The sequence below is a fragment of the Limulus polyphemus genome, unplaced genomic scaffold (assembly GCF_000517525.1).
Source record: "Limulus polyphemus unplaced genomic scaffold, Limulus_polyphemus-2.1.2 Scaffold2200, whole genome shotgun sequence".
NCBI classification, from domain to species: Eukaryota; Metazoa; Arthropoda; class Merostomata; order Xiphosura; family Limulidae; genus Limulus; species Limulus polyphemus.
The window spans coordinates 122,610-135,975 of record NW_013667810.1 but is presented as its reverse complement, the minus strand read 5'-3'; the positions used below and the strand labels follow the sequence as shown (position 1 = coordinate 135,975).

Here is a 13,366-nt window from a genome sequence, read left to right as displayed (position 1 = left end):
TCTAGGATTTTAACAGGTGTATATATATATAGTCTTTAATTATAGTAAAAGAAAGTTATCCAGTATTCTTGGGTTCTCATTGTCTTGTTTACACATTTGATATAGATGAGAACCCACTCAGTAGTATGAATGAAGAAAAAGATATTGCTACAATAGTAGATAAGTCACAAACTATTGAAGCAGTGCTCTGTTACTTTTAATATAGCTAAAAGAATTTTAGAGTTTCATTATAAACATATCAATTGCAAATCAAAAGAGGTAGTTTTCTCTCTTGTAATATAAATCAATTAGCTCTTATTTACTACCGTAGAACTTCACTATGGTCAAAATAAACAAGAAAATGAATATATCCTATAACAGTGCAATATTATGAAACATTCACTACATGAATATAGTTCTTTCTGGAAAAGGTTTTTCCTTTAACTTATTAACTAGCTGGAGTATCTGTCCCCTGGACAATAGTTATGTAAATTCATGATTAATGAAAGGTTATCTTAGAACATGTAAAGTTGCTTCCCTTACATGTAATTGTAAAATTGCAAAAACACCCATAAGAACTGCATCTTCACATGGACCCAACAAACCTTCCTGACAAATTTGGTGAATATCCACCAACGGAGGGCGAAGTAGAGGTAAAAACCGCAAAATGGAAAACTGAAAATTTGCATGTATCTCCCCATGGACCCAATGAACCTCAATACCAATTTTGGTGAAGATCCATCTACACCCTGTGAAGTAGTTACATGTACATACAACAGACAGTACTATTATATTTATATAGATGCATTAACAACCTTTATGTCTGAGCTTTTTAAAATGAATATAACCATGGAGTGAGCTAGACTTCTACAGACTGCAATAAATAAATACTGATGCACACCAAATTACTATTAACTATTGTTGATAATATAATACTTGCTTTGAAATGACTGGATAGTCTTGCACATCAAAATATGTATGTGTGTAAGCTATTATAAATCTAATTCCCTCAAACAAAATCAGTAAATAGTAAATTACTAGTTGCATTTACTTTCAGCAATAAATAAATAAATGAAGATTCATGATGTTAGAAAAACATGTAGGTTGAAGAAGTTTTGACAGAAATCAACAGACAGGTAATAGCCTAAACTTGTAACTATTACCAACTAAAGAGTAATGCAAATGTACTGCTGCTCAACATTGTATTATTGCCCTGCTCATGAAATGTGCTTTTCCGATATGATACCTTACCTCCTCTCATATAATAGCTTTTCTCAATTAATACTGCCCTCTATATGCTCAGTTGTTGTTATTTTCTCAACACTAGCCTTGATGCTCCTACCTAACCCCACATATTTAATGTGGTTCAGCTGCACTGTAGCATGCAAAAGCATGTGATAACTCTCCACCAGTAGGAGCTCAACACATACATTCCTGGTGCAGCTGTCTAAGCATGGATTACAGAGTCTAACCTCACTTCCAGAGTTGGCACTCAAATATTTAGATGTTTTTCTCCCCACACTTTTAGTTTTGAAATTTTGTTACTTTTTGTACTTAGTTTTTCAACTTAAACATTTGCTTCAATAATCTAATAGCAGTTCAGTACAAGTTGAACTTGATTTTGTGAAAATATTTTTCTCTCCCTTTTTTTTAACCAAGATTTTTCATCTTGGTGTTTTTATCCACACAAAATTCAGTGATAAATTTTCAGTTTATTGTCATGACAACTTCAACTACTAACACTACCATGGTTCAACCACCTGTTGCTCTGACCATGGGTACAGTGATATTGGCAGATGAGGTTTTGGCTCTCGGCCACTGGAAATGGAGTCATTCATGCAGGCTGGGAGCTCTCTTGATCCCCAACAAGTTTTTCCCTACCTTGAGGATGCTAGGAAGGAGGATGAAGACTTGGACAGCCTAATCCCTCTTCCTTCCTGTGCAGTCTTTTTCAGCTGTGGTTAATGTTTCTAGACCTTCATCAGATTTTCTGGACTTGGTAATGCAGATTTGTTATGCTTTGTCCTTATCCCCAGTGTTGTATGACCCCTCCCCTTCCTTGTTACATGATACCTCAGTCCATTTCTCCCAGGCACAATATTCCTGCCTCGTTTAACCTTCCTTCACTACTTCTCTTCCATCCACCTTTTGTCCAAGACTATTCATTGTTCCATTGAGGGGGTTTGGGGGGATGGTCATTCCCTATTGTTATCCATGTTTGCACATTTGTCTTCCTCAGGGCTGTCCCTTCACACTTGGCTCCTGTGTTGTTGGGATCTCTTGGGACATTGGTGGGTTTGCCCTCTACATCATTAAGAGATTTATGCACGGCACCCTTTTGCATAAGTCTGTTTTGGGGGATATTCCTGAATCTTTAGAGTCTTGTGTTGATTCGGCCTATCTTCATTCTTCCCTGGCCACTTGCCTGTTTCAATCCTCCCCTGCTCCTATACCTGTATCTTGTCCCTCCCTTTCTGCTCAGGTGTCAGAGGCACATTGCCATAGTATTTATCACTGACCCATCTACTACCAGTGGTATCAGTGACTATCTGGTTGGCACAGAACTTGTATGGGCCAGCTGTACAATTTTGTACATGTATAGAGAACCTTTACTACAGATACTTAGGTTCTACAAGTCTTATTAGAAGGACTCTCCATTCCCACATACTTCCTCCCTTATCTCCTTTCCCAGTTGGCTTCCTTCCTCCTCAGGACCCCATAACCAGCCAGCAACTTTCCAAGGCAGTTCAGGACCTTTTTTCCAAAGGTGCTAAAGAACCCATTTTCCAGTCCCTTTGAGGGTTCTATTCCTGGTTATTTGTTGTCCCCAGAAAGACTGGGGACTGGCAGCTGATCATTGACCATTCACATCTGAACCACTACATAGACCTTCCTTGATTTACCAAAAAGTTGTTGCTATCTCAATGAAGGGTTTTTTTTACTCCAGGTTTGTGGATGGCAAAGATATATGTGTGTGATGTGTACCTCAACATACCCATATCCTCTACATTATTTCAGTTTGTTCATGAGGACCCGAGTCTACCAATTTAGAGCCCTTCCATTTAGGCTGGCTTCAGCCCCTACATTGTTGAGTGGTCAAGGGTTTCGCCAAATGGTTCTACTCTTGAAGACTTTGTTTTTGTCATGACATGGATGACTGGCTTCTTCTCATTCCCTTGTTAGCAGTTTCTTCCTGCCACACTCAGTTTATTTTCAGTGAAGCTGTATGGTGGGTTGGCTAATCAAGTCTTGAGGTCCTTTTCACCTCCTACCTCAGTCATGCTCAACCTTCTCTGGTTTAACTATAGTCTATGGAGCTGGCAGTTCAGAAAGCACAATCCTCTCCTACTCTACCTGCATGGGAATTTCTATTGCTTTTGGGGACTTGGGCATCCTTGGAAGCCCTTATTCTCCAGGGTTGGGCCCACAAGAGGGTTCTTCAATGGAACCTTGCCAGGAATCCCTTGGATTCCCCTATCAACCTTCCTCCTTCCTTTCTTGGTTTTGCCTGGTGGCTACACAGAAACAACACCATGACTGGAGTTCCTCTTCCACCTCCCAGACCAGTGTTACACCTTTTTACAGATGCTGTTTTGATGGGTTGGGGAGCATTTATAGATCCATGAGAGATCTCAGGTCATGGGTTGCTGGTTAAGCCAAGTTTCATATCAATCTTTTGGAACTTTTGGCTGTTTGTTGAGCTCTGGATCATTTCATTCCCCTTCTGAAGTGGTCATGATCTATTCCAACAACTTAACCATGGTCTCTTACATTACCTGGCAAGGGGGACACCTGATTTCAGCCCCTTGTATTGAAACATTGGATCTTCTGTTTTGGGCTCACAGCCATCATGTTATCCTGCAAGCTTGTCATATCCCTGGTGCTCTCAATCTTGTGAAAGATTGGTTATCTCATCTCAACAGGATTCTTCCCATAGAGTGGTCCCTCGATCCACAGGTCTTCCAGTTGCTATGCTTTCGGTTGGGTACACCCTATTAGGATGTGTTTGCTACCCATTGGAACACCAATTTCTCTCTATATCAGTTCATATCCTTCAGCATTGGCAGTAGATGCTTTCAGCAAGGATTAGAAGGACCATTACATTTATGCCTATTCTCCTATCCATCTACTTTCAAGATCATTCAAAACACTCCATATTGAGTCCATCTAGTGGTGCCATTCTGGCCTGCTCAGACTTAGTTCCCATTACTACAGCATTTACAGTTGTCACCACTGTTACCTCTTCCTCCCTTTCCATCTCTCCTTCATCAACCACATGCATCCATGTTTCATCTGTCTGTCCCCACATTTTGGCCTCACACTTGGCTTTTGTCTGGTCCCTTGCAAGAAGGACTGGTCTTTCCACATAGGTAGTGTCCCTTATTTCCTGTTTGGTCCTTCCTCCCTCAGTATCCATGTATCAGTGCAAATAGTGTATTTTTCCACCATTGGTCACTTTGTCATAGCCTCATTCTTTCTCACCCCACTATCTCTCACCTTTCCAACTTTTTCACATGGCTATTAGACAGTGGTTTTTCTGTGTCGACCATTGCAGGCTACTGGGCAGCATTGTTCTCTGTCTTTATTTTTTCAGAGTTTTGCCATATTTTTTCCTCTCCTGTCATCTCCCTTTTGTTTTATTCCTTTCATATCTTCTGCTATCCTAAACTCTCCCCTCTGCCAGATTGGAATTTGAATGTAGTCCTACATGCTCTGACCCATCCTCCTTTGGTGGATTGTTCCCTGTACCACCTTTCCTCGAAAACCTATTTTCTCATCCTTTTAGCCTGTGGGTATTGTGGGTCAGATGTGTTTGCTATCGATGTCTCACGCATCCTCTACCACAGCACCTATGTCTTTTTTTTTACCTTCAAAAGCCTTCCTTCCCAAGACCTCCACAACTCGTGATGGTAATTTTTCATTCACCCTTTTATCCCCACCCTCCATTTCTCATTTGTTTTCCCATTCCAATCCAGATCAACTCCTGTGTTCAATCCGAGCATTATAAGGTTATGTGACATGGCATATTTTTTGTGGTTCCATTTCCCAACTCGTTATTAACTGGAATCCATCCATATCCTGAGACCTTTCCCTGATTACGCTTACAGGTTGGATTTGCCAACTTATTAATTTGGCTTATTCTTCCTTGTCCTTCTATGACCGTAGCCTTTTCCAGGTTTCCTCTCACCAGATCTGTCATCTCACCATGTCTGTGGCTGCACATTTGTGTCATCCTTTGGAGGAGATCATTCTGGCTGGCATATGGTCCAGTCTTCACATTTGCATTTAACATTATCTAAACCATTTGGCCATCTCCTCCTTGACCAGATTTTGTCTGCCTCCTGTTCCAGTCTTACAGACTATGATGCAACTCTAAGTGGGTAAGTTTACTTTACTTATCAATATTTCTATTACATGGTCTTTTTTCTGTTGCTTCTTGTTGGATCCCATTCTCTGGTGAGTGTTGTCTGTGTGGCAGGTTAGGTCTTGAATACCCATTGTTCAGATGAAGTGTTCCACAAGACCACTTGTAGGTTCTTTCTTGCAGTGCTGTGTATCATAAACATGTTCATTCTGAACCTTACACTCATGGACTAGCATGAGTAAAACCAAAGGGTATTGCTTCCCATCCCTGTTGCTTCTTCAGTTGAATAAACCAGGAATGGCCTGCTTTTAAGTATAAGATTTTACAGTCACCTATTGCATTTTCTCTAGTACTGTGTTCCTCCAGACTCTAATGCATTTCCCTCCTGTTCCAGTGGAAGATGGGAGCCATTACCTCCTACCAACTCCTAGACACTGGGGTGGTGGACCATGGAGGCTTCCTCCTGAGTGTGCTCAATACCACTCAGTTGAGAGTAGGGTGTTAGTGTTTTGTCAGTGTAAATGGTGTACAATCCTCCATGGACCAGATGTGGAATTCCTGTTGCCACCTGGTCAAGGACTGGAGATGATCAACCATAATGCAGTTCACACCTCCAGCTGGGATTCCTCATCCTACTACTGCCTGGATGTTGGGTCCTGGGTGGTATGGTGTTGGATTAGAGCTGGACCAGCCAACATGAGGGGTTGGGTTCTCAGAATGGATGTGCTCCTTCCCTTTTGGTTCCTGAGTCTGAATTGAATGGTAGAGGATGTACTCCTACCTTGGGCCAGATGATCCTTTCCCAGTTTTACTGGTTTTGAATGGAGTTGATCTCCTGATTATAGTCTGATGTGCCCTAGCCATTCTACACCAGGGGCATGTCTGGTTTCAGTTGGTCTAGGACTTCCTCCTTCTTGGGGCGACCCATTCTCTGATTTTGGACTGGAGTTGACCTCCCATTTACAGTTTGAATACAAATGGTTGAGGACACTCCTCCTAGCAGGGACGGGATGTTCCTTTCCCAATTCCAATGGTTTGGGGCTAGAGTTGATCTCCTGACTACAGTTGTATGTGCCCTGTCCACTCTATACCTGGGGCATGTATGTCTAATTCTCGTATGTGCCTTTTTTTGCCACCCTCTTTAGCAACACTGTCATACTTCATGGGCGAAGAGTATACCTGGTTCAGATTTGGTGTGGTCTCCCACAAGTGTTTCCTCTTCACAGAGATTTAACCTCCATGGTTTCTCTTTAGATACATTTGAAGGAGGCTCAGCTGGGTCTTTTTACACCAATCCCTCCACTAGATTAATGTGGTATTCTAGCTGTTACATGTGAGGAGGTAAGGTATCATGTCAGAAGTTATAGTTTTCCTATACAGAAAATGTATTTCTGATAGATACCTCTTCTCACACTTCCAACCCTTCCTCCCCAGTCCTGGTGTTTTGTTCTTGGTGCCTAATCTTGAAGGGAGATTAGACTCTGTAATCCAGGGGGAGATGGCTGCACCAGGAGAGTGTGTCGCACTCCTATTGGTAGAAGTTTGTCATATGCTTTTGCATGCTGCAGCGCAGCTTAACCGTATTAAACATATGGAGGGTAGGTGGGAGCATTAATCAAGAAAAGCTATTATGTAATGGAAGGAAAGTATCTACTGGAAATACATTTTCTTTGTAGGAAAATTATAACATTAGAAACTTCAGTGACCATAACTAAGGGGGATCCTACAAAGGAATTTGCTAACAGGAGGTACTACTAATAAACATATTAAACTCTTGATATTTTACAGAAGGGGTGAGACTTTTTTAATTAATATTATTTTATGCTCCTAACTTTTTATTTTATTAATGATTTGTCATTGATTTCATATATATCCATTTTGAATCTGAAACAGGGTGGGCAAAGCCCACTTGTGTCACCAACCCTGAGTTTTTTAATTAGTATTAATTTTTGTTCCTAACTTTTATTTTATTAATGATTTGTCATTGATTTTATATATATCAGTTTGGAATCTGAAACAGGGTGGACAAAGTCCTCTCACGTCACCGACCCTGAGTTTTAGTCTTTTATTCTGAGAAAGAATATTGACTCATTGAATAGTTCAGTGGAAGGCTGCTAGGATTATTATGTAGCTGGAAGGGTTACCTTATGGGAATTAAGATAAAATCTTGTAATTTATTTTTCTTTTGATCTCATTGAAGTTTACAAAGTTATTTGGTGGATCAATATAAGCAAAAGGCCACTGATTATTTTGTGCTATATTTGAAGACAATAGGATGAGAAGCACTTGTTTGAATTTGGAAAAGACAGCTTAGTTTCTAATCAAGACAGTTTTATTTCTTTAGTTGCATGATTAGCTTATGGAATGATTTGTCATCCATAATATTGAAGTCAGCACCTTATAATGTTCAAGAGGGAAATTGATTATTTGTTGAGAAGTGTAGGGTGGGTTTAAATTTTTGTTTTTTCTCAAGAGTTAGTGTGCAAGCTGCAGAAATAGCTTTTGAGGAACCAAATGTTCCCTAGTTTTCTTTGTGTTAAAAAGCCATATAGTATGTTAATAACACCCACTCTGCTGGCACATGTTGAATTTGAAGTTAAAAATAACTGCAAAGAATAATTTTGCATATTACAGATAAACTACAAATGAAAATGCTTAAAATTTACATTAAAATCATCCTTTTTTATGTAGTTTTAAGGTAAAATATATTTTTATGCATTATTCACTTCCATTGTTTATATATTTAAGATGTTTAATATTGTCATTCCTTCTTGGAAGTGATTTATTTCACTCTGATTTTATATGTAAACTAAAAAATTACACTGCAAAAAAGATGAATTTCTGTAGCTTTTTTGTTGTGAACCAGTAATTTGTGCTTTTGTTTTAGGTGTTCTTGATAAGGGTGAGCTGCTAAGTTGCTGTAAGCAGTTCTGTGGTCTTATAATTGTTCTTGATTTACCAGTTCCAAAAAATTATGAAATTCCAAATGTTTAAACATTTCTTTGCATTAGAAAGGATTTGTATACAGAGAAAATATGACCAGACATGGGTGTCCAGTGTGATTTAGAACAAACATCTTACATGTCTGTTTAAACTTTGAGACAATAAGATATGTAATGGATCAGGATGTGATAAACCATATCTTGAGTCTGAAACTCTTGCCTTACATATTGTTTAGAATAAAATCTTAAAAAATAAAAGCAGCCTGAATAATTTACAAAATTAACCTGACATTTTTTCATTTTACCTGCAGCTCATATTAAATATCATGATTAGCTTGTATGTTTCCATATGTTTTTCTAATATGTGTATAGAATTTATTTCTCTGAGATTTCATTATTTCAGAAACCCTTGTAAGTTTTCTTATTGGTGAAAGCAAACTTGAACAACACTTGGAGCAATATGCACCAACTGAACAAAATATTCCTAGGGCAAGGACTGGTTTAACAGATTCTAAGCGTTATTTACAGTCTTGTCTTGGGGATCAGGGAAGAAATGTGAGTAATGCATTAACTTTTTCTTTTAACCATAAATTGAAAAAGCAGTCTAACATTGTATCTTTTCTGATTGTTCATTCCAGCAGATTGTATCATGTATGACTGATGTATCTGGTTTTATTTGATATTTTTGAAATACAATGAATTTTTTTTCCAAAGTTTTAGATGTTCATGGAAAAATGTTAGCCATAATATCCTGAGAGATTATTTTGACACCTCAATTCTATTAAAAAAAAGGCAGAAGATAATATAACCATTCATAACTGAAACTTTTTATGTTGAAAACAAACATGCTATAATTTAATTTTGTAGATGTACTTAACCACCCTATTTTATTGCAGATTTGGTTTTTAAGTAAATGATAAATATCTGTCAGGACTTTATACAGTGTCCAGTTGTTTTTAATGTACTTAGATTTTGTGACCATTACATCTTAAGTCATATTTACCACTTACAACTGTTGACTTTGTTACATCTCAAGATGTTTTAACCCTAGTTACAGTTGTTGAATTTATTACACCTCAGATTCTATTTTACTCTAGTTAAACCTGGTGACTGATGCACATTTGCTTTTGGCTAAGCTTCTGTATGCCCAAGGCTCATATGAAGAATCTGTAAGCCAACTTGGATTGGGAGGATTAGATGGATTGACTCAGAAACAATTGTCTAACCGAAACCTAAAAATTGTAGCAGAGTCTTTTGCTGTAAAAGGTAAAAACATCTCTCATATTTTATGGTGCATTACACATTATGCAGGTGATTTTTTGTTTGTGTGACATTACAATAAGGTTGCTACTAAAGTTTAACAAATTGTTCTTTACTGGCTCCATACAGATCTCTGATAACAATAGTACAGCATCTCAACTGCACTCATTGTATGTTTCACGCTGCTGCTAAAGAGGCATTTTGCTCAGTACTAGAAATCATTGGTAAGCTGGACATGCAACACACTCAGCTGAAGTTATGTACCATAATAATTGTTATCTTATAAATGACTGGTATAAGTAGTATTTTGACCAAGGCTTTGTGTATTGCATGCCAACCAAACATGATGATATCTGGTATTCAGTGGAAAACCTCATTGGTAGTGTCAAGTGGTACACAAAGTATGCAGTCAAAATGTCATTGTGTTTTTCTTAGTGGAAAAACCTGTAATATAGAACCAATAACCCTTTCCTGGCAGGCTCATGCAACTTGTTGAAATCTGTACAACAATACATACAGTAACTGAGTCAACGGTGCCCTCAAAGCATATTACAGTTTCTTTGGGAGACATGCACAATCCTTTGGCAAAATTTTCATTCAGCATGAAATATCCTAATCCTTGAGAACAGAAGCAAAGTATGATGTACATTTAAAAAATGTTTAAACCTTTTAATTATACATTTTAAACCATAACTATTACATAATTACCTAAAATGTAATAGTAAGACCAAAATACAATTTAAACTGTGTTTCTAACTATAATGTATTTAGGTAAGAAACAACCATAAATGCTATAGTCCATCAAGCAGCCAACCATACTATGGTCAATTTCATATAATCCATGATGATAACTGTGCACCAAGTTCAAAATAACCATTGTCAGTTCATAGTATAAGATGACCTCTTCCTAATGTCTATACACATTATGTATACATCTGCATGGAGGCTATAAAGCTTAAACAAATCTGTTGAAGGAGGGTGTGGCAGCTGTCAGGGGTTGAAAAAAATTATTGCTTGCTTCAACTCTATTTCATTCAGAGAACTTTGAAACAAACGAGTCAGAAGGTTATCTAAGCATCTCATTGTACATCTTCACTACTACCATGGTATTATTGAAAATACAGAGTTCCAAAGTAGATAATTTTCATAGCTCATTTGGTCTATGACAATACCTCTGAAGTTTAAGTAGTTTTTAAAGGTTTATTTTGAAATAAAGGACTTAAAGCTAGGATAAAATAAAACCTCAAATCATAACACACATTATAATATTCATTTCATTCACATACATTGATATTAAAGATGTTTAATTAAATTTGGAAGATAACACAGTAACTTGCACAGAAAAACATTTGAATGGACTCCTGTTGCGAAAAGGATAAAGAAAGATTTTAAAAAAATTATTATCAGTTTTATTGTGAGGCAAAGATTTTTTATACTTCATTAATACCCATTTATAAAGTACACTTACAATGATAGTGTCAAAACTAACAACCATTACTAAAGTATACTATAAAATGATACTCGGTGTCAAAACTAATAAGTTATAGTAAATTATAAAAAACCTTTGCATCACAATAAGACTGATAATGTTTTTTTACAAATCTTTCTTTATTAGCCCTATACTTTAGGTTTTTTTAGTTAGAAGAACATTATATCATTTTGACTGCATTACACAGCTAACCAGTCATTTTGCTCAGTATCAGAGATCATCAGGTTGGATGGGAATTCAAAACACAAAGCCTTGTCAAAATGCTTTCTATATTAGTCATTTATAAGATATCAATTATGATGATGATAGACAACCTTTTGAACAAGGGTTTGTGTGTTGCTTGTGCAGCTGACCTGATATCTCTGGTATTGAGTGAATTGCCTCTTTGGCTGTTATATTGCTACTGGGGATCTTTATAGAGCCAGTAAAGTACAATTTGTTAAACTTTATTAACAGCTTACTGCAATTAAAGATGTAATCATACTAGAGTAATTGTAAATATTATTCTGTGTTATCCCTACTTAGTGATATTTAGATAACTAGTGATGCAGTGTATTCCTGATTACACACTTTAGGCCCACCAGTAAAAGCAAATATTATTTTGTTATAGATATACATATATGCAGCTTAATAAATGATAAAGTGAAATGAAAGAAAAATTGTAGTGCTGTTAAAAATTCTAGAGTTTACAAACAAGTTAATATATCAAGGTATAAATATTTTTTCCTCTTAACATATATACACAACCTACCAATAAGTAAATATACACCTACTCCAAAATTAATGCCATTTTATTAAATAAATAATCAAGAAACAAAGGATATGATATTGACATTAATATTTAGTGCTTCTGCTCATTGCAATACTTAAAGCAGAAACACAGTTACACATCATATTTACAAGATCTGAAATTGGGTTTGTTGGATTTCACTTCACTAATAGCTAAGAACTTGGATGAGGGTGTTCTTAGAAGTTGATTGTTTGGGATGACAATCAATGACAGACCACACATTCGTGATAGGGTTCATATCTGTCAGTTGGCTTGGCCACGGAAGAGTAGTAACACCCTGATCCCCAAACCATCATTTCTTTATAAATTTAAGCTGAATGAGCTTAATAAGCTGAATTAGACAGATAAAAGGCCTTGTTCAAGAATTGTGATAAGCAACAGTGACCATAGCTTTGCATACAGCAAATAGCACCCTACACCATAACAGAAATACAACTAGGAGGGTAATTCCCAAACTCAAGTTCATTCACTCTTCAAGAATTGTACAAATCTAAAGTCATATAAAAAATTCAGTGTCTCAAAAAGTTGTAAGGTGTGATAGCATCTTGCATCTGTCTTGCAACAATAGTGGCCTTATAACTCTTTCAATACAGGGTTGGTCAATGTGAGGACCTTGAACCATTTTGTGCTTGTTATAGTTTTCATGCTATAACTTTTAAATTAGCATTCACAAAATTTGGCAGATTATCAGTAAACATTACAATGTTTTCATACGCAAAGTAACTAATTTTTTATTAAGTTGTAAGGTTTATAAAGCAATGTTTCTCTCGTGCCTTTTTCTTCTTTTCATATCATGCCTATCTATCATGCAAAGTAATTTTAATTTTAAGAGTGAAAATACTTTTATGCATCAGAAAATTTTCAAATTTCACATGCAAAATCTTTCTAATGTCCAGATAGTTATCAAATGTTTCTGAAGAAAAAACTTTATATTTTATCTGTTATTTTCAGTAATTAATCTCTGTATGGGTTTGGTAGATTTGAACGATCTCGCAACAACCATAAAAAATTAGGAAATAAACATAAATTATGCCTCTTTCATTCTAGAATAAACACAAATTGTAACACGAAAACATAAATGTTTAGACGAAATAGTTAAATCTCATAACATTATACATTTATATGTATTTATTATTTTTATTATATTGACCTTTCAGCTGTGCCTGGCTAACAATACAGAAGTTACAATGATGCGGCACACATGCACTCATGTTACCATATCCAATAACATAAAATTGACCTTTGGTCTGTACAAAGTAACTTGTCTTCACTGTGTTTTAGTAGACTGGTATTTTGTAAAATACAGTCACATTTCAATTATTATGTATGTATATAGATTATTGCTATTTTGAAATAAGTTCTAAAACTTATTTTTCTTAAAGCATAGAACAGTAAATAAAGAAGTAAAGCAAACAATTATCTCTTCTGGTTATGACCTTTGTACTCAGTTGCTGCTTGACATAGGTTACTAAGCCTTTAAAAATTTTGCACGTGGAGGATATGAAACAAAATATATTTTTTTAGGTTTTTTATATACATTT

The 13,366-nt window shown here is 36.4% G+C and overlaps 1 protein-coding gene across 3 annotated transcripts in view; it reads left to right on the top strand.

Annotated features, from left to right (window-relative positions):
* The window catches only part of LOC106466233 (tetratricopeptide repeat protein 7B-like), a 69,781-nt gene that overhangs the window by 1,906 nt on the left and 54,509 nt on the right, over positions 1-13,366 (top strand). For all 3 annotated transcript variants that reach the window (XM_022394214.1, XM_022394213.1, XM_013926483.2), the window contains exons 2-3: positions 8,690-8,841; positions 9,384-9,552. In XM_022394214.1, the coding sequence (XP_022249922.1) occupies positions 8,690-8,841; positions 9,384-9,552 (321 nt within the window). The remainder of the gene's footprint in view (positions 1-8,689; positions 8,842-9,383; positions 9,553-13,366) is intronic.